Source organism: Camelina sativa, chromosome 19 (assembly GCF_000633955.1).
Source record: "Camelina sativa cultivar DH55 chromosome 19, Cs, whole genome shotgun sequence".
Lineage (NCBI taxonomy): Eukaryota > Viridiplantae > Streptophyta > Magnoliopsida > Brassicales > Brassicaceae > Camelina > Camelina sativa.
In genome coordinates, this window is record NC_025703.1 from 6,614,093 (window position 1) to 6,634,039 (window position 19,947).

The 19,947-nt window shown below is 34.5% G+C and overlaps 3 protein-coding genes, 2 long non-coding RNA genes and 1 pseudogene across 5 annotated transcripts; 4 read left to right on the top strand and 2 right to left on the bottom strand.

The window, feature by feature from the left end:
* On the top strand, positions 293-4,721 carry LOC104765193 (dihydrolipoyllysine-residue acetyltransferase component 2 of pyruvate dehydrogenase complex, mitochondrial-like). The gene is made up of 19 exons (XM_010488872.2): positions 293-509; positions 843-936; positions 1,215-1,279; positions 1,377-1,462; positions 1,563-1,603; positions 1,971-2,026; positions 2,106-2,180; positions 2,264-2,356; positions 2,541-2,780; positions 2,874-2,946; positions 3,060-3,160; positions 3,290-3,375; positions 3,450-3,525; positions 3,611-3,678; positions 3,766-3,832; positions 3,926-4,021; positions 4,101-4,203; positions 4,291-4,386; positions 4,471-4,721. The coding sequence occupies exons 1-19, from the start codon at positions 468-470 to the stop codon at positions 4,539-4,541; spliced, it is 1,629 nt and encodes a 542-aa protein (XP_010487174.1). The 5' UTR covers positions 293-467; the 3' UTR covers positions 4,542-4,721.
* On the bottom strand, positions 4,822-6,949 carry LOC104765191 (DNA-directed RNA polymerase I subunit rpa49-like). The gene is made up of 4 exons (XM_010488871.2): positions 6,373-6,949; positions 6,060-6,191; positions 5,546-5,860; positions 4,822-5,353 (listed from the first exon to the last, which is right to left on the bottom strand). The coding sequence occupies exons 1-4, from the start codon at positions 6,850-6,852 to the stop codon at positions 4,943-4,945; spliced, it is 1,338 nt and encodes a 445-aa protein (XP_010487173.1). The 5' UTR covers positions 6,853-6,949; the 3' UTR covers positions 4,822-4,942.
* Positions 6,886-8,120, bottom strand: LOC109130791 (annotated as a pseudogene).
* On the top strand, positions 10,413-13,231 carry LOC104765195. Its single transcript, XR_763846.2, has 5 exons — positions 10,413-10,701; positions 10,868-10,948; positions 11,090-11,161; positions 11,291-11,362; positions 12,722-13,231. It is a non-coding gene; the product is annotated as an uncharacterized LOC104765195 (long non-coding RNA).
* LOC104765194 lies at positions 11,423-12,632 on the top strand. The gene is made up of 4 exons (XR_763845.2): positions 11,423-11,433; positions 11,601-11,681; positions 11,823-12,096; positions 12,245-12,632. It is a non-coding gene; the product is annotated as an uncharacterized LOC104765194 (long non-coding RNA).
* On the top strand, positions 16,720-18,290 carry LOC104765196. The gene is made up of 6 exons (XM_019240723.1): positions 16,720-16,762; positions 17,051-17,178; positions 17,349-17,438; positions 17,583-17,669; positions 17,825-17,946; positions 18,055-18,290. Exons 3-6 carry the CDS (start codon positions 17,434-17,436, stop codon positions 18,213-18,215), a joined length of 375 nt encoding a protein of 124 aa, XP_019096268.1. The 5' UTR covers positions 16,720-16,762; positions 17,051-17,178; positions 17,349-17,433; the 3' UTR covers positions 18,216-18,290.

Sequence of the window (19,947 nt, forward strand, 5' to 3'; positions counted from 1 at the left end):
GTAAAAATTGAGCCATACGATACGAGTAGTAGCACCATTGTCATCAAGAACGAATGTTTGCAATAACAACGAACCTCTCTATATAGTGAAACATCAATTCAATTTTTATACGGGCCTGGGAAGGTTAGGCCCATTAATAAAGTTTGACTTTTTGAAATCGGCGTTAGTTTGACTAATCCTCGCCGTTCATTAGATGCCTACTCACTCTAACGCACCTGATGATCTCTGTCTTTTGGTGACTCGCAAAAGCTCAGAGAATCAAAAAACGAAAATTCAGATTGGAATTAAAATAAAAGTCAAAATAATCGATTTCGTCGATCTTCTGATATTTTTTTTTTTTGCTGAAAACCCTAAACACTCCCACCATTTGAATTTGTTTTGTTTATTCATCTTCCTTTCTAATCGAAACATTCACAGTTGCGAAATTCGGATCGGGGGCTGAGGCAGTGTTCCGATTTGAAACAACAATGACTTACGCATCTCGTATCATCATCAATCATTCCAAAAAGGTTTCTCTTTCTCTCTCTCTTTTTTTTTTTCATTTTTTTTGCGTACCTATCTGATCGTGTTTTTTTAGTTCTTCGATGATCATTTTGATTTCGTGATTATAAAAATTGTTTCCATTAACGAAATTTTTGGTTGGTAATAATGATGAATTTTTTTAATCATGGGCAATTCTGCATTTTGCTATCCATAGCTTTAGTTGAGGTTCGCGTTATGATTTATGCAAATTGTGGTTGTTACGCTTGTGTGTTCATTGTTATTACTACTGGAAGAGTTCTAGTTTTGCAATCAGAGTAAATTGTATAACGCCACTTTGATGGTTGGTGTGATTTTGACAGTTGAAACATGTTTCCACATTACTGAGGCGTGACCATGCTGTGGCTGTCCGATGTTTCTCCAACTGTACCCAGCCCTCTCTCACTGGTAGACAAGGTAACTTAGTTTGAACTTTTCGTGTCTTCTTCGTTTCTATTCTTGTGCTCATGTGATGTAGAATTGTATCCAGCTCTACGGTTGTTTCTATTGGTTGACACGGTTACAAGCACCACACCGTCTCTGTGGAGCTGGAATAGTTTAAATTTGATATTCACATCGTTTTCCCCATTGAGGAAGAGAGTTGTGTTCCCTCTTTAAATGATTGAAAGTTAATATGTTTTTGAGTATTATGTTATGCTTCTCCCTTCAGCATTTTCTTTGTTTTTGTTCTTCAGATATCTTCAAGTCCCGCCTGAATTATTCCACTGTGGAGAGACTTTCTAAATGTAGTGCCGGCAATGTAAGTCCCTGCTGTTCAGTTTTCTTCCTCGGCTATGCCCTTGTAGCATAATCCTCTGTGTGTTTTTTGTCGTAACGTTGTTAAATGCATTATATAGCTATCAATGCCTAGTGGTATTTCAACTATGAGCACAAAGCTAAGCAGCACAATGACAGGACCAAAATCTTTTAAAGAATTTATAAGGTATGTAATTGTTATGTGCATACTTCTTACTGTGTTCCTGTATGGATACTTCTATCTTAAGCTAATTTTCTTACTGTAAGCTTATTTTCTTGCGTTTCAGCTCCCAGATGCGATCAGTAAGAGGTTTTTCATCAAGTTCAGGTAGTTAGTTAGTTCTTCATCAAGAGTTTAACTTTAACTTGTATATGACTTCCAGCTTGCTCTTTGTATGTATTCTTTGGCCTGTATGATAATCTGTGTAGAGAAAACCAGATTTCTGATTTTACTTTTGCCGGATCATATTTCATACTTCTTTAGGCCGGCCTTGTATATGCTAGCTATGTAGCTGGTTAACGATCTATTAGGGGTTTATCACGGAATTTCTGTGATGACAAGATTGTGCAACTGTGTGGAATATTAATGGTAACTGGAATAACTAGCGTCTGACTTGGTTTTTGTGCCTTTTGCGGCTATCATATTATTCCTACATGGTTTTGTTTTACCGAGAACTTCTAAACATATGTTTCAGATCTTCCTCCTCATCAAGAGATTGGAATGCCTTCTCTTTCGCCAACAATGACTGAGGTATGGACCTTTGAGTACCTACTTGCTAACATGGTATATTATTTTATCGTTCTACTAAAGCGACCTGTTGAAACTTCAGGGTAACATTGCCAGGTGGCTGAAGAAAGAAGGTGATAAAGTTGCTCCTGGTGAAGTGCTTTGTGAAGTCGAAACTGTAATGTTAAGCTAGATTGAATCTCTTCTTATTTTTATTCTTCTGCCAGGAAAATAACACTAATCTCAATCTAAATATTTTAGGACAAAGCAACCGTCGAAATGGAATGCATGGAAGAGGGCTTTCTAGCCAAGATAGTAAAGGAGGAAGGGGCAAAAGAAATTCAAGTTGGGGAGGTCTGATTGTTTCTTTTTTTTTTTTTGGGAGACTTGTTAATTACAATGGCTTCTCATAAAACATTGATTGTGAGCCTTACGCTCCCTTTTTGTGACTGTAGAGTTGCAAATCAATGAATTATGCAACAAAATTGACAAAATATCTTTATATAAATCACATATAAATGTTCTTTGTCCCAACTAGGTGATTGCTATCACAGTTGAAGAGGAAGAGGATATTCAAAAGTTTAAAGATTACACCCCCTCATCTGATGCTGGTCCTGCTGCTCCTGAAGAAAAACCAGCTCCTTCCCCTCCAAAGGAAGAGAAGGTTGAGAAACCAACCAGTGCTCCTGAAGCCAAGAGTTCCACGCCAAGCTCGGCTCCTTCAGAAGATCGTATTTTTGCCAGTCCTCTTGCAAGAAAGTTGGCTGAAGATAATAGTGTTAGTTTCCAAAAAAAAAGTTACCAGTAAAGCTCTAGTGTTTGATCCCCATGCTCTTAACTTTTTGTCCTACTTTTCCTTCAAAAACATTAGGTACCTCTATCAAGCATCAAAGGCACAGGTCCTGAAGGACGGATAGTGAAGGCTGATGTCGAAGATTTCTTAGGTATCATAACGCCTTGGCTATGCCCTCTCCTTACATTTTTCCCCTGTCTTTCTTGCTTCTCTTTACCGAATTTACGTCATCCATGTGTCCTAATGCATCTTCCTATGGGACAGCTTCAGGTGGTAAAGAAACTACTGCCAAGCCTTCCAAGCGCACGGATTCAAAGGTTCCAGATCTGGACTATGTTGACATCCCTCACACTCAGATACGAAAGGCAAATACCTATACAACCTTATATCTTAATCGCTTGTGGTATTTCTAGGTTACCTTGACCCACGATCTCTCTGTTTTGGGCACTATAAGGCAAAAATTCCAAAATTTGTTAACTGTATGAATTTGACAGGTCACAGCCTCACGTTTGGCATTCTCAAAGCAAACTATTCCTCACTACTACCTGACCGTGGATACATGTGTGGACAAAATGATGGGGTAAGTATTAAGTTTTCAGATTATGTATTTTGACTCGGTCAATGGGTGCTAAACATAGCTATTTTCATATGCAGTCTTAGGAGTCAACTCAATTCATATCAAGAGACATCTGGTGGGAAACGGATATCTGTAAATGATCTTGTTATTAAGGTGCATCACACTTCCTTTCTTGCAAGCCTAATTAAATATCCTTCTCTGTTATCCATTATGAAACCTTTTCTTATTCGAATTGCAGGCTGCTGCACTGGCTCTTCAAAAAGTTCCTCAGTGCAACAGTTCATGGACAGACGAATATATCCGCCAGTAAGTACATATTCTGCTTCAGAGGTTCATGACAACTTTGCAAATCATCTAGTTTCGTGGTTCTTATTTTACTCTTAATATGTACAGATTTAAAAATGTGAACATCAACGTCGCTGTACAAACAGAAAATGGGCTTTACGTTCCCGTGGTCAAGGTGAGGGAGCTGTTGATACAGTTATTAACTTTTCTCGGCAGAAACTTGAGATTTCAGAAAAAAAACTCAGTTTATCAAATTGCTTGATTGCAGGACGCAGACAAGAAAGGACTATCCACAATTGGAGAAGAGGTTCGATTCTTGGCCCAGAAAGCAAAAGAAAACAGCTTGAAGCCGGAAGATTATGAGGTTAGATTAGATTTCGGTCACTGCTCACTAATAATGCTGCTCTGAAAGCAAATCAACTCAAAACTGTTTCTTCTGACAGGGAGGAACATTCACAGTCTCCAACTTGGGAGGACCTTTTGGCATCAAACAGTTTTGTGCCGTCATCAATCCACCTCAAGCTGCCATTCTAGCAATAGGATCCGGTAAGCCCTTAGCACACTCATCCACTTTATCCATTGAAGTTTCTTCCCCATAACTTATTATATTGTGGTGTCTGAATCTCAAAACAGCCGAAAAGAGAGTTGTTCCCGGTACTGGTCCTGACCAATACAACGTTGCTTCGTACATGTCTGTAACACTAAGCTGTGACCACCGCGTAATAGATGGTAACAGAATCCCCCTCCCATTCCCTATTGTATCATCAATAATCATTTCATCGAAAGCATCTAATAAGTAATCGTCATGTGCAGGTGCTATTGGAGCTGAGTGGCTGAAAGCTTTCAAGGGCTACATCGAAACCCCGGAATCTATGTTGCTCTAAAATCCAGACGCACACATACACAGACACACACACATCAAAGCTAAATTTATAAGAGTCTGACATCAAATTTCCCTTTAGCACTGAGGCCTTGAAAGTTGCGTGTTTTGCTATTCACTACATTGAGGTGGCAGATTTTTTGTCCCAAAATAAGATCAGGAAATCCAACAATCTTATTCTTAACTGGTTTTATGGCGTAATGCTTATTTCATCATGAGGTTGAAATCATTAAAACCCATACAACCTGTTTTGTTAATAAAGTACACCTCTTAGTTCAATATCATGGAATTTTCGAAAACATCATTACACCAAAGAAACATGTCTTTTAAATACTATATTAAACCCATGGAAAAATATGTCTAAAATACCAGCAAATAAGCAAAAATAAACAGTACAGATCGTCATCACTTTTGTGTCTTCCTCCTCCGCCTGATCTGCGGGAAACTGAGAGGGGTCGGTAAGGTCGCAACCCTAGCTGTCTTCTCCATCGAGATTTTGCAGCCAAGGTTCTCAAAATGTTTCCTCAGATCAACTGTGCTCATCCTAAGATCTTTAGCTATGTCTTCTGGATCGGTCTTGAAATTATCCACGTGAAGTGAAAGCACAAGAACATAGCTTGTCAGAAGGTTGGACTTCTCAACAGGTATCCTATCTGATTCAGGATCCTTGAACATGCTAATAAATTTCCGATGGATGATATCTGGAATCCTGTGGTTTTTCGCGGATTCAAAATTCATAGAGCTTCTGTCCTTGAACTTAATTAGATGGGTGAGAAACGTTAAGACACCAGAAACCCTCTGCTTTTCGTCATCGTCCTGCATATCAAACAGTAAATTCAAATATGCATATAGAATCTGAGCTGTAGATGAAACTATGACGATCAAAATGACTACCTACAAGTTCAGAATCTTTGTTAACAGCAGAGCCAACATGATAGTTCCACATGTTAGACTTACTAGGTTTACCACGTATATGCATACTACCAACAAAAGAATCAAAAATCTTACCTTGATATCTCGCAACTTGTACAATCTGTTGCGGACAAAAAAAGGGTAACTGTCAGGTGCTGCTTCAGTTTCCTGCTGCAGAAACCTGTATATATCTCCAAGGAAGTTCCATTCTCCCTTTTCGATGATTTTGTCCAAAGGATAAGCTTCCCTTGGAGAAGGTGCAGAGGCATCATACGGAGGAATGTTGCGTGCAACAGTGGAACTGGTGCCTTCAAGAGCCCCCGTATTAATATCAAGTTCATTAAGTTTCCCGTCAAGGAACTTCTGGGTCTCCGCATCATCTCCCAGATTTAAGTTACGCTTCTTCTTATCCTGCATAAAGACACACACATTCTCATTTAGATATATAAACCTCTCAATGAATCTCAAGATTAATATAGGTACTAGTCAGAAGCTAAGTAAGGGATTTAAACTAAAGCTAGGATTATATACAGCAGCTTATATTTGCAATGATACCAATAAGACTGATAGATATTGTAGAGCACAAGTGCACATAGAAAAGATGACATACCCGAGAAACAACTTTCTTTGTACTATACTTCTGGTTAGTTTTGCTAAGTCGATCTCTTATGCTAAGTTCTGCGTCTGAAGCTTCTTCCTCATTTGCTTCTTCAGTTTTAATTCTTGGCTCCAATCTGATTATCTGCAAGTTAAAACCCAACACTTCAACTCTATATGCTAATAACACAAACCAAAACTCAACTCCCAAAAATCATTCCTTTTATTATTCACATTACACTAAAACATTCCCACTAACTCAAACCATTATCTCAAACCTCATCAAAAACAAGGGTAACAGAAAAAAATTCGATTTTTTTTCAAACCTTATTGTGAGCAACCGGAAAAATCCTGATCGTCTTCTTCTCTCTATTGACGACACCCAAAGCATAAGCAGTAGTCTGCATAGCCGCTTGCTCGCCAGTGTAATTCGTGCCAACGAACTCCACGTTCGCACCAGGAGGGCTTACCACAACCTGAAGCCTCTTCTTCGTCTCATCCTTGTGCTTGTAAACAGTAACCTTAGGGGTTTCATGAACTTTCTCGCCCGTTTCTGGATCCACCTCGCAAGGATCGTAGCTTGTAGAGAAATAAGCGACGATAGGAGAGATTCTATCGGGTCTCTCGCGGATTTGTGTCACCTTGAGTCTGATTTTCTTGTCTCTGTTTTGATCCTCTGTTTCTGTTTCTGTTGCAATCTCCTTCCCTTTCCTTTGCTTCTTCTCTAGAGGTTCTGGTGTGTTGAACTCCTCCTCTTCCTCTTCCTCTTCCTCGTTAAGGTGGTCAATCATGTCTTCGCCTCCCATGGTTGTAAAAAGCCTTTGGATTCTCTCAGTCGATCAAAGAAGCTGCAAACAATGTAGAAGAAGAGACCACTCACTAAAATACTAAAACCCTAATTTCGGCGACTTTGTTCAGGAAAATTTGCAAAACGGACCCTTGTATTTATCCAAGTTGATAAAAAAAGATCTTCACATAATTTTTGTTTTTTATCCTTAAACTTTTGATCCGTTCTAAAAGGACCCCCAACGTCATAACGACGTGTCGACGTCTACGCTCGTTTGAGAGAAAACAACGCGTTAGTTCATCAGAAACAAATAAAACGACACGCTGGTTGTGAAGAAAACGACACGCTGTTTGTGATTTGTGAAAATTTATTATTATTTTTTATTTTTTTAACACATACCTTCATTTCATATCCAAGGGGTTGGAACCCTTTTACAACCAAGTGTCTCCTAAAAGAGATACACCTACAATACAAAAAGATACAACATATATAAAAAGATTACTGGAATAAACGAAACCAGGTAATCAAAAAGGAGTTCGAAGGGAAGATAAGCCGCTGAGCTCTCGACAAAGGATCGGGATGACACCGAATTATGCTTTTAACTTCAAGAAGTCGAGTAAAAGCAAATGAAAGGTATTGTTATGGATACGAGAATTGCGTTCTTTCCAGATTATGTAGACCGATGCTTGACACGCTAGCCGAAGAATCAAAGTTGTGTTCTTATCTCGGCAAGGATTCTTCAGCCATATAACTTCATCCTCAAATAAAGCAGGTGGAGAAACATGGGCTCACGATGTGAAATAGTGCCAAATTTCAGAGGAATAAGCGCAATTAAAGAATAGATGTTGTGGAGACTCGTCGTGTGAGTTGCAGAGCAGACAGAGTGGAGACACCACTAGACCCCAGCTGGGAAGTCTATCCCTTGTATGAAGCATGTGTCTAGAGTTAACTCATGCAACAAAAGCATGCCTAGGAATCCTTCCTTTAAACCAAACTACCTCATACCATTCCACTCTTGATCTAGGCGGGTTCAAGTAAGACCAAGTTTTTGCAGTAGAGAAAGTATATGAGGGTACACCATCACCAATCTTCCACAGATAACAATCATCCCGTGCATCCACTTGCAAATTCACTACAGAATTATTATCTTATCAAAAACAACAAAACTATCTTGGAACACTAAGACCTCAAGTTTTGCTTTTAATCGAACTTGAACTTATATTGATAAGGATGAGACGAAGAAGAGGCTTCAACTATCTAATGTGGAAGAAGATTCATACAATCCATAATGGTGACCTTATAAAAATCTTATAAAAACCTTATAAAAACTTATTAAAACCTTGTAGACGCTTTTAAAAATCTATAAAACCTTATAAAAATCTTATAAAAACCTTGTAAACACTTTACAATATTTTAAAAAAATTTTTTTATAAGATTTTTATAAGGTTTTTATAAGGCATTTACAAAGTTTTTATAAGATTTTTATAAGGTTTTTATAAGGTTTCTACTTATAAAAAATTTATAAATGTCTGATAAATATTTTAAAATCGTTTAAATCTTATTAAAACCTTATAAAATCCTTGTAAATTTTTTTTGGCAGGAATTTTTTTGGACAATATTTTTTTGGCAGGAATTTTTTTGGACAATATTTTTTTGGCGGGATTTTTTTTTTTTGAAAAAAATTTGTTTTTTGTTTTATTGATTAAAATATTTTTCATGTAAGGGTCAAATGAAAAAGGATTTTATAAATATTATTAATTCATTTAAAGAATACACACTAAACTTTTTTTTCTAGAAAACTATGGATTAGCCATGGGATATTAGTGGAAGTTTGCCTACGTGAGTGCAACCAAAGTTTAAATGTGCCTATAATTTTACATAAAATATAATTAGGTCGTAGGCAAATGTTTCTTAATTTTTCAAGTAGTCACGGTTCTGAAAATATTATAACTCCTTGTAAAACATTCATCGCTACGAATTATGGAAGTCAATGGTCGAGAAGATCATCCATACACAGAATCATCAAAGTGGTTCGCAAAGATACGTTCTTTACCCCTCAAAGTGATTGGTTAGAAAGAACAAGAGGGAATCTGATGGTTACGACGACAGTTATAGCTAGTATGAGTTTTCAAGCTATGGTCAGTGGCATATGGCAAAGTGACTACAGTCATTCTTTCGAAAATCAAACTGGAGTTCGGGTTTGTAAAGGGAAAGAGGTAACTGTTGTATTGGATTACGAGATTTGCCTCGATGAGCCTCATTCTTCTCTTCATCAGTGGTTTACGACTAAGGTACCAACCAATCAACCATGTACAGTACAATTTCATATAAAAAGACTACTTAATTAGTACTCTCTCCGTTTTATAATGTATGATGTTCTAGAAAAGTTATTTTGTTTTATAATATTGGATGTTTTCAAGTTTTTATATAACTTTTAGATTAGTTTAATATTTTATATTATGTAGTCTTGTTTATGATTGGTTGAACTTTTGTAAAGTAGTATTTTCTTAATTTGGGAGTTTTTAAGCAAAATATACTATTTTTTGAAACTGATGGAGTATTCAATTTATAATAACTTGCATGAAGCCTAGAATATTATAGTAACTTTTGCGTTTGACAATCTATTACTGAAACAGTGAAAAGTTAGAACTAAACGTCTAAAAATAGTCATGTAAAAATTAAGGTTACGATGTTGACTTTAGGTTAGTGTGCCCAATGGTTGACTTAAATTACTGAACAAAATAGATTGGTATAAAATACTAACTCGATCGTTTTTTTACTGGACTTACTGACTTTTATATGAAAAATAATAGATCTCATATATCATAGTTATCTTATGAGGTTTTTTGTTATACACTCTGACAGCGCTATGTCGAGTTTCCTGTTTTATTATTCCTAATCCAACTTGTTCGATTGATATGTTGGCTTATTTGTCGCATATGTCGTCGTATTTGCCAACGTCGTCGACGATCCCCTCCACGATTGCTGCCACTAGCTACATCCATCTCGGCCAATTGACGAAGAGTATGAACTATGAACATGTGGCTCAAACTCACGTATGAAAGGAAAATGTGTCAGCATTGTTACAACTACAATATATGCCTCTTATTGTCATTTCATAAGGTTTAACATGGGGGTTTTTGTATTTCTTCATCGAAATTAACTTTATGTTATTAAAATAATTAAGACGTTGATCAGTACAATACAATAGTTCAGCAATCTAATGTGGAAGATTCATACAAGTCATATATAATTTATTATGTACCAAAGAATCTAATGTGGAACATTTCTATTACTATTTGTAAAGTCGTTTAATTAATAAATTTTTATTGTTTTATAAGAAATTATAAAAGTGTTTAATTAATAAACCTTTATTTTGTAAAAAATTATAAAAGTATGTCAGTGGAGTTATAACCAAATATTCGATTTTTTTAAAAGATACAAACGAAATTTCTCCACCCCTGTAAACGGATAAAGACGCGGGTCTGTCTGACCCGTTTTTATTATTTCGGATCCTTTCCTTTAATCATGACCGTTGATTCACTTTGATCATATCCGTTAATTTAAAAACCTAAAAAGTGTTTCTCTCTCTCCCTATTGTCGCCGTCTCCAATTTTTTACAGAGTTTTTGTTAATTTCATAGGAGCTTTTCTACGCAACAACACTAGATCAGCAGAATTAAACATGAATTTTCAGTGGATTCAGCTTTATTTGGTGTCTTTTTTTTTTTTTTTTCTCTTTCTCAATCTCTTTGTTTCCTTCCAAACCCTAATCTCTCTTTTGTTTCATAATCAAAATCCAATTATTCTGTTCAATACATGTCGATGATGGCGGGTATACAAGCAGTGCGATGTTCTCGTGGTCACTGGTTTGTACATTTTCCCTAATTTTGATGTTCTTTATTAGAGTCCCTAATATTCTTCAACCTAATTTATAAAACCTTTGAATGTTCTTTTTCTGCTTTGATCGCATAAAGGTGTTAACTTTTCTTTTTTCAAAAAAATATTTCTCAGATTCTTTTGATATTTTTTCAGTTGTTGGGTGCCAAAAATTGAAAGACACCGAATGGTTTTTTGAGTATAACGGCGCAAGATACCTTACCAGAACTTGCAGAGGTCATTATTATTAGCTCTTCTTCTGTTCATATGATTTGTTTCATATCCATTAAAATTGCGGTTTTTTTGGACAAAGTTAAGATTTTTCAATTCTCAAAGGGCTTGAAGTTTTACTAATCAATATGAATGGTTTGTTCTCAGATGGTGGAAAGAACGCTGTTTTCCAAGAGAAGTTTATGTTTACTTTGCTTGGAAGGGCTTACGGATCTTAAGGTTGCTAGCAATACACTTTCCACCGATGACTTCATTGGGAAATTCTTAAGGTTCCGTATGTGTAATGCTTAAAAATTCCTGATTTGTATTTGGAATTGAGTATTTTGCATTGTTTGTTTGTTTTGCTAGGATTCAATTGCAGAAGGTTATTTCTCAGGGATATGACAATTGCACCTAAAATTTGCAGACTAAAACTGGGAGGTATGAACAGTAGCTATACTTTGCTTTCTATTGCATTGAGTTCATGTTTGGTAATTTATNTGAGGTCACTGGTTTGTACCTTTTCCCTAATTTTGAATGTTCTTTATTAGAGTCCCTAATATTCTTCAACCTAATTTATAAAACCTTTGAATGTTCTTTTTCTGCTTTGATCGCATAAAGGTGTTAACTTTTCTTTTTTCAAAAAAATATTTCTCAGATTCTTTTGATATTTTTTCAGTTGTTGGGTGCCAAAAATTGAAAGACACCGAATGGTTTTTTGAGTATAACGGCGCAAGCTACCTTACCAGAACTTGCAGAGGTCATTATTATTAGCTCTTCTTCTGTTCATATGATTTGTTTCATATCCATTAAAATTGCGGTTTTTTTGGACAAAGTTAAGATTTTTCAATTCTCAAAGGGCTTGAAGTTTTACTAATCAATATGAATGGTTTGTTCTCAGATGGTGGAAAGAACGCTGTTTTCCAAGAGAAGTTTATGTTTACTTTGCTTGGAAGGGCTTACGGATCTTAAGGTTGCTAGCAATACACTTTCCACCGATGACTTCATTGGGAAATTCTTAAGGTTCCGTATGTGTAATGCTTAAAAATTCCTGATTTGTATTTGGAATTGAGTATTTTGCAGTGTTTGTTTGTTTTTGCTAGGATTCAATTGCAGAAGGTTATTTCTCAGGGATATGACAATTGCACCTAAAATTTGCAGACTAAAACTGGGAGGTATGAACAGTAGCTATACTTTGCTTTCTATTGCATTGAGTTCATGTTTGGTAATTTATAGTTGCATGATGTACGTTGGTCTAAGCTAATTTTGCTGATAGACTTGCTTATTATCAATGAAGCTTTTGATGTGATTTGTACTATATAGTGATTGAAGATGTAGTTCTCCCATGTTGTAGCTCCATGTTCGACCCTTCTGCGGTCCTGTTTGCGTTCTCGGCAGTTGCCCATGGCCCCATGATACTACACATATACGTTTGGTTTAGCTAAGTTATAGATTGCATGTTTTTTATTTAAATAATTTGCAGAATTTTTTGTTGTGTAAGTTGCATGTTCTGTTTCCTAGAATATGAGTGATAATTGATTTTAGAGGATTTACTTTGTACTTGTGCATTTTAAAATCAGGAAAAACAATGCTTTGCTTTTGTCCACTCCTTCCATAAGTTGAATTCTCAACTCTACTGTTGAAAATGTTTATTGTTTTCATTGTTCTCAAAATTCAACTTACATTAGTACAATGGTTTTTGTTTATATGATTTCATGATTGGTATCGGGTGTTTTATTAAAGTAATATCGAGTATCGATATGGTATTGAGAATTTAACTATAGTAACACATATTTGCAGAATTTTCTCATGGGTGGTTGAGTTAGTTCATCCTTTTAAACGTTACAAGATATGTCATTGCATGTGAATGTTCGATGAAGTTAAACAGAGGAGCTTGGATTGATCATGAAGACAAATCTAGGAGTAAAGAGATTTCGTCACCACTCCTGGTGAAGGCAAGATGAGCACTCTTCCCAAACCAAGCTGGTATGAATCTATCTATCTATCCATCATTACATCTTTGACATACAATACCAGTCTAAGCTGTAACCTGTTTTTGTTGGCATATGCAACAGATATTGAATTTATTATGTTCTTTGCTTTCTTGCTTTTGTACTTAATTTTGAACACAAATGACGATGTATGATAATTGGTCGAGACTGAGGAGAAAGTGAAGGGTATACATTTTTCTATACATTCGGGATTTTTGTTCAGTTGTTTTGTTGAGCACGTACACTTTTTATTATTTAACAACACTGGACATATTGGATAAACTAAATTGCTTGAAATCAAATAAAAAAATGGATTTGAGAAGATGCAACTGAGTTTTGATTCAAATAAATTGCTGTACTTTCCCATTTATATTTTGTCATAGATTATTGAAATAAAAACATCTGAATTTTTTGATGTTACAAGAATACATTAGAAATCAAATGGAAATATACGACAAATGATATGGACTAAATAATGGTAATAGTTAAGTTGTAAATACGGCAAAAGAATAGTTTTTATTTCTTATGAAGTATCAAATAAAAACTATTTTATAGGGATTTCTTATTTCTTGTGAAGTATCAAGTAAAAACTATTTATAGGGTCATCAATTATGGAAATGTGATTAATTATTATTCTTAATTGTAGGGATTTCATTTTTGCCATAACTAAATATTTTTTTAAGTAAAACAAAACGAAAATTATGGAAATGTGCTTAAGCAGGGATAAAAATCTTAAAGTGGTTGCTATATTTATATCCTGATTTATACATAAAATTTGAATTTGAATAATTCCATTAAAAATAGCTTTAATTTTTACCAATTATCAATTTGTGCCAAAATCATATCTGAAATTTTAAGTACATATACTTTAAGAAACAATAATTAAATTTTTAGAAAAATCCAGTTTATTTATGGTATTAAGACGAGAGATAATATATGTAAATTGAAACGTGTAAATTTGAATAATGAAAAACAATATATTGAATAATTTTTTTAAAAAAAAGAACATAAATTTTAGATAAAAGTACGAAATAAAAAAATAGAGGTAGATAAATTCAAGTGTTAAGCTTTCACTAATTTGGATAAGGATTGACTATGCGATAGGTAGTTAACAACTTTAGAACAGAGACTTTGAAAATTTTGGTATTTTTGAAAAATAATTGTATAGTTTTTGAAAATTATAATTTTTGGATAATTTCAACTAATTAAAAAAGATATATATTCAACGGAGAAATATGGTATCCCGTCTAAATTTCTTCCCCCATCTCATTTAGTAAATATTGTTTAACGAGTAATTATTAAAAAGGGAACAAACATAAGACAAAAAAAATTCTAATGGATATGGGATGAGACGAGACTGGATGTGACAAGACTGGATGAGACAAGACGAGATGAGACGGGATGAGTCGGGACGAGAGGGGATGGGGCGGGACTGGATATGTTTTCCGTTCCAAAGTAAATACCTTTAGGGTTAATTTTTTTAAAATTTACATTAAAAAGAACGCACCTGTGCTATAGCATCCATGTTAAACTGTTAATATAATTCTTAGTCATTTTACAAATTTAAAATTTATATGAAAATATTTTGTCTCGTGCTGTAGCACGGATTACTACTTTCAGATGGGTTTTTTGAGAATTTTTTTGTATTTTTGATAATATTTTGAGAGTTTTGAGAATTATAATTTCTACTAACTATAGAAATTAAACATACAAATGGAGAATAAATGTATTTCATCTAAATTCTTAGCCAAAATTTATTAATAACATTATTACATTGATAATTCTTTAAAATAAAATGGTTATGGGACAAAATTTCTAATGGGATGGATCATAACGGGAAAGGGATACTCTGTAACAAAATTACTTTAACATTTTCAACAAACACATGCTGTCTTTTAATATTATGGATGAATTGCAAAAAATTGTATCTTTTCCAGCTATTGAAGATGATGATCATCTTTATTTTCGGTACGGGTTGCGGTATTCTACATATACACTAAAATATTGACAAAACACCGTGAAAGAGTGGCCAACTAATTTTAATGAAAAAAATATTACTATTATACGATTTAAATTTTTCAACCGAAAAATGTTTATTATTTGACTGAATATATGTTTTACCAGTATTTTTGAAGTAATTTAATTTACTAATTGAGTACATATACTTTAAAAAAAATCATTAAATTTTGAGAAAATTCCAGTTTATTTATGGTATTAAGACGAAAAGAGTATATGTAAACTGAAACGGGTAAATTCGAATAATGAAAAATAGTATATTGAATAGTTTTCTTTTAAAAAGGGACATAAAATTTAGATTAAAGTACAAAATAAAAATATAGGTAGATGAATTCAAGTATCAAGCTTTCACTAATTTGGATAATGATTGAATATACGACATGTAATTAACGACTTCGGAACGGGCACTTTAAAAATTTTGGTATTTTTGAAAATAATTATATAGTTTTTGAAAATTATAATTTTTGGATAATTTCAACTAACTAAATACAAAAAATCAACAAAGAACTCAGGTATTCCATCTAAATTTCTTACCCAATCTCTTTTAGTAAATATTGTCTAACGAGTAACTATTTAAAAGAGAACGAACATAAGACAAAATATTATGATGGATACGTAACGAGACGGGATGAGACGAGATTGGAAGAGATGAAACAGGATGAGACGGGATGAGAGGTGATGAGTTGGGACGAGACTGGACGTGTTTCCAGTTCCAGAATAAGTACGTTTATGTTTAATTTTTTTAATTTAAATGAAAAATAATGTACATGTACTATAGTATCCGGTGTACGCACATATACTATAGCATCCATGTTAATATAATTTTACTTATTTACGAACTTAAAAATTTTATGAAAATTTTTTATCACGTGCTACATCAGAGGTAATGTAATTAGCTTTTTATAATTAGCAATTATGATGTAAAAGTTATGATGTAAATACACCAAATTCATAATTAGCTTTTTATTTAAATATTTCTGGGTAAATGTGTATCGGACTAATTTCATGACTGTCGATCACATTCTGTAAGCAATTTGTTTTTTTGGTTAGGGGTTCTTTAACATTTAATCTTTTCTTCTCTTTTCAATTCGATAACAACAAAAAAATATATATTATATATATCTTCTCGGCTAGCTACATGTTTATTAGAAAATTACTGAATTAATAATAAATAAATAAAAACTAATACATGCTATTTTGTTTTGTTTTGTTCTCACTCAGATACATATTTAAGCTGAGTTATCCAACATATTCTGTATGAGTAACATATGGATTTAAATTTATACATATATATAAGTAAAGTCGTGGTGTGATATATATACGAGCATGGTTTTCTTATGCGACACTTTTATAATAGTTAAACTTAAAAGGGCCTTGTGGGTATTTTTTATCTACTAGCGACTATTTCAAACACCAGGGGCGGATCCACGTTTATTAGAGGGGTGCAAGTGCACGAGATAAAAATATAAAAAGTTTAGTTTATGCATATTTATTAGAGTATCTCCATTGTAAACTATATCTTAAGAGTTACTTAGGTAAAAAAATAAATCAGATAAATGGAAAAAAAAACAAAATTACCTAGTGATCGATCCTTATGTTAGATATTTAAGAATCACTAAGGATCAAGGTTGTGTCAACTCCTGATTGGTTGAAGAGATTTTTTTTTCTTTGCCTCATTTGTGTCGCATATGCTCTCTCTCTCAGTTTTACGATCCACCGCCAAATTTTTGTTCACCGTCGTTCTTGTCTCCGCCTGATTGCATCTAGGTTGTTCTCAAGAGCTTTGTGAGAATCTCTGCTTCAGCGACTCAAACACCCGAAAGAGTTTCACAAGGTTTGTTCTCTCATTCTCTTTGTCGATCACTCCCCATCCCAATTCCCAAAACCCCAAATTTTGTGGGTTCTTCAAAATCTCATCCACATAATTGGGTTCAGGAACCTGAATCGATTTTTTATTTTATTTTATTTGTGCAAGAGAATTAGTATTCGCAGAGTTGATCGAATCGTTCATATTTATTTTGTTTCATAACTGGTAGCGTTGATTGTTGGAGATATGTTTATTTGCTCGTAAGTCGTAAGGCTCTCTCTGTTTGGTTTCTCCGATTTAAGCCTTTTTTTTCAGGGTCGTTTCGTTGTGAGTGATGAAGATGCTTTGTTGAATACTCAGTGCCCGAAGAAATTGGAGCTGCGATGGCATAGTGAAGTCACTTCTAGCGTTTATGCTACACCCTTGATTGCTGATATTAACAGGTATGACTTATTATTTCCACCAAATTCTATTATGTTGATTGATTCTGTATACAAATCTTACTCACAACTAGATGTTTATATTCTGGAATTGGGTTGTTTGTTTTCGCTGAGGATCATCACTGCTTCTTCCATATATTGTGCTTAAAGCCAGATTTGTTTTATCGTTGCAGTGATGGAAAGCTTGACATTGTTTTTCTCTCTTCTCTCTCCGTCGGTTCACCATTCTCTCTGTTTCTGGGATGGGTGATTTCTTCAATGAGGTTAGTTTCGATTACTCCTTCTACTAGTGTTTGTTGTTTTGATTCTTCTTATCGATTTGTTTTTTTTTTTTGTTATTGAAGTCGAATCTTCGATTTGGAATATTGAAAAGAAGATAGACTTCTGACTCTTCAAATTTGATTCAGACTTAGAACAACGTTGGTGTTGCTTTTGGAACTTCTTACTATCATCTTCACCCTAACCATGCAACTCTCCTCTAGGATCTTCTTCTTGTACGCTTCTTCCTCTCTTCTCTTCTCTTCTCTGAGACTTGCTTATTGTCTCTTGTTTTTGATCACTCGTTTTTGGATTAAATAACTATTGCCTTCACATCAATCATGGCTATCTTTGTAATCGAGAGGATTGATGAGAGGCTGTAATATTACAGGTTTTTCGATGACCTTAAAACATATGCTTTAGTACAGTTTGTTCATTGCATTGCCATTCCCTTGATGTTTATTCTATTACCTCCAATGTATACACATTCTACGTATTGGCTTTGGGCTGCAGGTTAGTGCTAAGGGTTTATGTTGATATATATCTTCTTCAGTTTGCTTTTGCAGTTATAGCTTTCTTACCTCTGGTTCTTATTCTAGATTCAATTGGCTGAAATTGCAGGATTTTATCTCTTAGCCAAGGTGGAAGAAGCTGCTGATAAGCCTATATATAGCTGGGAATTGACTGGGAATTGCAGATTCATATTCAAACCGTTCTCACCGTTTAACTTGTTTGGTTTCATATATAATCACAATCGGTTAATGTTTCTTTGTTATGAATGAATTTAAATGTTTCAATTTTGTTTTTATGTATGAGTTTTAGTTTAATTTAAACATGTTTGACTGATTTGTGTTTTACTTTGTATCCTTTCATGAGGTTTGGGGAGAAGAAGAATAAGACAAAGTTCTTAATCTAACTTTTTAGCAACTCTCAACGGACCAATAAAAATTTACAGCTTCTTAAGAAGTTCTTAATCTAACTTTTATCAAAATTAATAAGAAAATATGTGTTAAGCAACTTTGTTTAAGATTCTTTGATGGAGGTACTCTTAGTGTTGTAAGTAGCCTAGTGGTCAATGATGCACCACATACTAATTGAGTTCAGGGTTCAAATCTCCACCTAAACACTGTCAACCACTAAATTACATTGGTCGTGGACTCGTAGTTGATTACATGAAGTTAAATTTATATTTGGTATCAGAGTAACCACTAGATTACATTGGTCGTAGACTCGTAGTTGATTACATAAAGTTAAGTTTATATTTGGTATCAAAGCAACCACCACATCATTACATTATGTTGGTAATAGATTATTATCTATTTTACACTGAAAAAATAGTATCACGTAATTATTTTTATTGTCCAACTGTTAGGGGTGAGGAATCACGTAATTATTTTTATTGTCCAATTGTTAGGGATAGATCCTCACCCCAACAAAAAGCCTGGCCTAGAAAAAGCCCAAAATAAACCTCTAAGAAAAGAGGGGCATTTTAGTTTTTTCGGAGGATGAACCGACACGGTTCCCTATAAAAATGGGTGTACGACGTCCGAAAAAGGGGATTGCGCGAAAAGGGAAAAAATACGGATAGCAAGTACAAACTTTACTCACTAAGAAGAAGTCAACGAGCCCGAACTCGTTTATTGTTCCTCGTCTATTATTAGTAACTCGTCTAAGTTACGTTGTAGCTCGTTCTTTTTGTGCCTTAGCATCGATCAATAAAAGAGAACTTCGGCCTCCTTTTACCGAATTAAAATACTCTAATTGTGACCGATTTGGACATCAACACCAACATTAACGACTGATCTACTTTTGATTTGTCGAATGCTATGCACTTTGCAGCGAGTGTTCCATCTTCATCTATATATATCTCCAACATTTTATTTGGCAAGTTCATTCATTAGACACATCACACATGTAGATGTAGGTACTATGAAAAACAAAGACCGTTGAAAGAATAGAAAAAGAAAAAAGAAGCTCCCAAAGTCAAATTTGATGTTGTGCAATTCCAAACCTAAAAAACTCGAACTCTATATATAAATATTTTTAAGAAAAGCGACGACTACCTAATGTCGCTGTGTTGACTTGCTGGTGTAGTTCTCAAATAATATGTTTTCTATTGCCGTAAATCAACGTACGAATAGTCTCAAACTAGACTTTTAGCTGATGAAACCAGAAATTTCTATCCCCCTTCCTTAAAGCAAGTCTCATTCTTTTTTTCCTATATAATCTTAGACATATAACTTGTTAAAACTCTTAAAAATAATAACACTCATCGCTTTGAATCATGGAAGCCAACGGTCGAGAAGAATCAACATCAGAGTGGTTCGCAAAGTACTTAAACCGCCAAAGTGATTGGTTAGAAAAAACCAGAGGAAATCTGATGGTTACGGCAACGGTAATAGCTGGTATGAGTTTTCAAGTTATGGTTAGTCCTCCCGGTGGCGTATGGCAAAGTGACAATTGTTCTTTCGGAAATCAAACCGGAGCTCCGGTTTGTAAAGGGAAAGCGGGGAC

What these genes read in the sequence shown, in the direction of transcription:
- LOC104765191 (XM_010488871.2), bottom strand. Translation starts at nt 6,852, where the DNA reads ATGGGAGGCGAAGACATGATTGACCACCTTAACGAGGAAGAGGAAGAG. An exon ending in CAAAGAAAGTTGTTTCTCGG is followed by an intron (nt 5,861 to 6,059) that starts GTATGTCATCTT and finishes GTCTTTATGCAG; the next exon opens with GATAAGAAGAAGCGTAACTT. An exon ending in ACAAGTTGCGAGATATCAAG is followed by an intron (nt 5,354 to 5,545) that starts GTAAGATTTTTG and finishes TTTGATATGCAG; the next exon opens with GACGATGACGAAAAGCAGAG.
- LOC104765193 (XM_010488872.2), top strand. Translation starts at nt 468, where the DNA reads ATGACTTACGCATCTCGTATCATCATCAATCATTCCAAAAAG. An exon ending in CTAAATGTAGTGCCGGCAAT is followed by an intron (nt 1,280 to 1,376) that starts GTAAGTCCCTGC and finishes TGCATTATATAG; the next exon opens with CTATCAATGCCTAGTGGTAT. An exon ending in ACAGACGAATATATCCGCCA is followed by an intron (nt 3,679 to 3,765) that starts GTAAGTACATAT and finishes TAATATGTACAG; the next exon opens with ATTTAAAAATGTGAACATCA.
- LOC104765196 (XM_019240723.1), top strand. An exon ending in TCCTCTAGGATCTTCTTCTT is followed by an intron (nt 17,670 to 17,824) that starts GTACGCTTCTTC and finishes GTAATATTACAG; the next exon opens with GTTTTTCGATGACCTTAAAA. An exon ending in GTATTGGCTTTGGGCTGCAG is followed by an intron (nt 17,947 to 18,054) that starts GTTAGTGCTAAG and finishes CTGAAATTGCAG; the next exon opens with GATTTTATCTCTTAGCCAAG.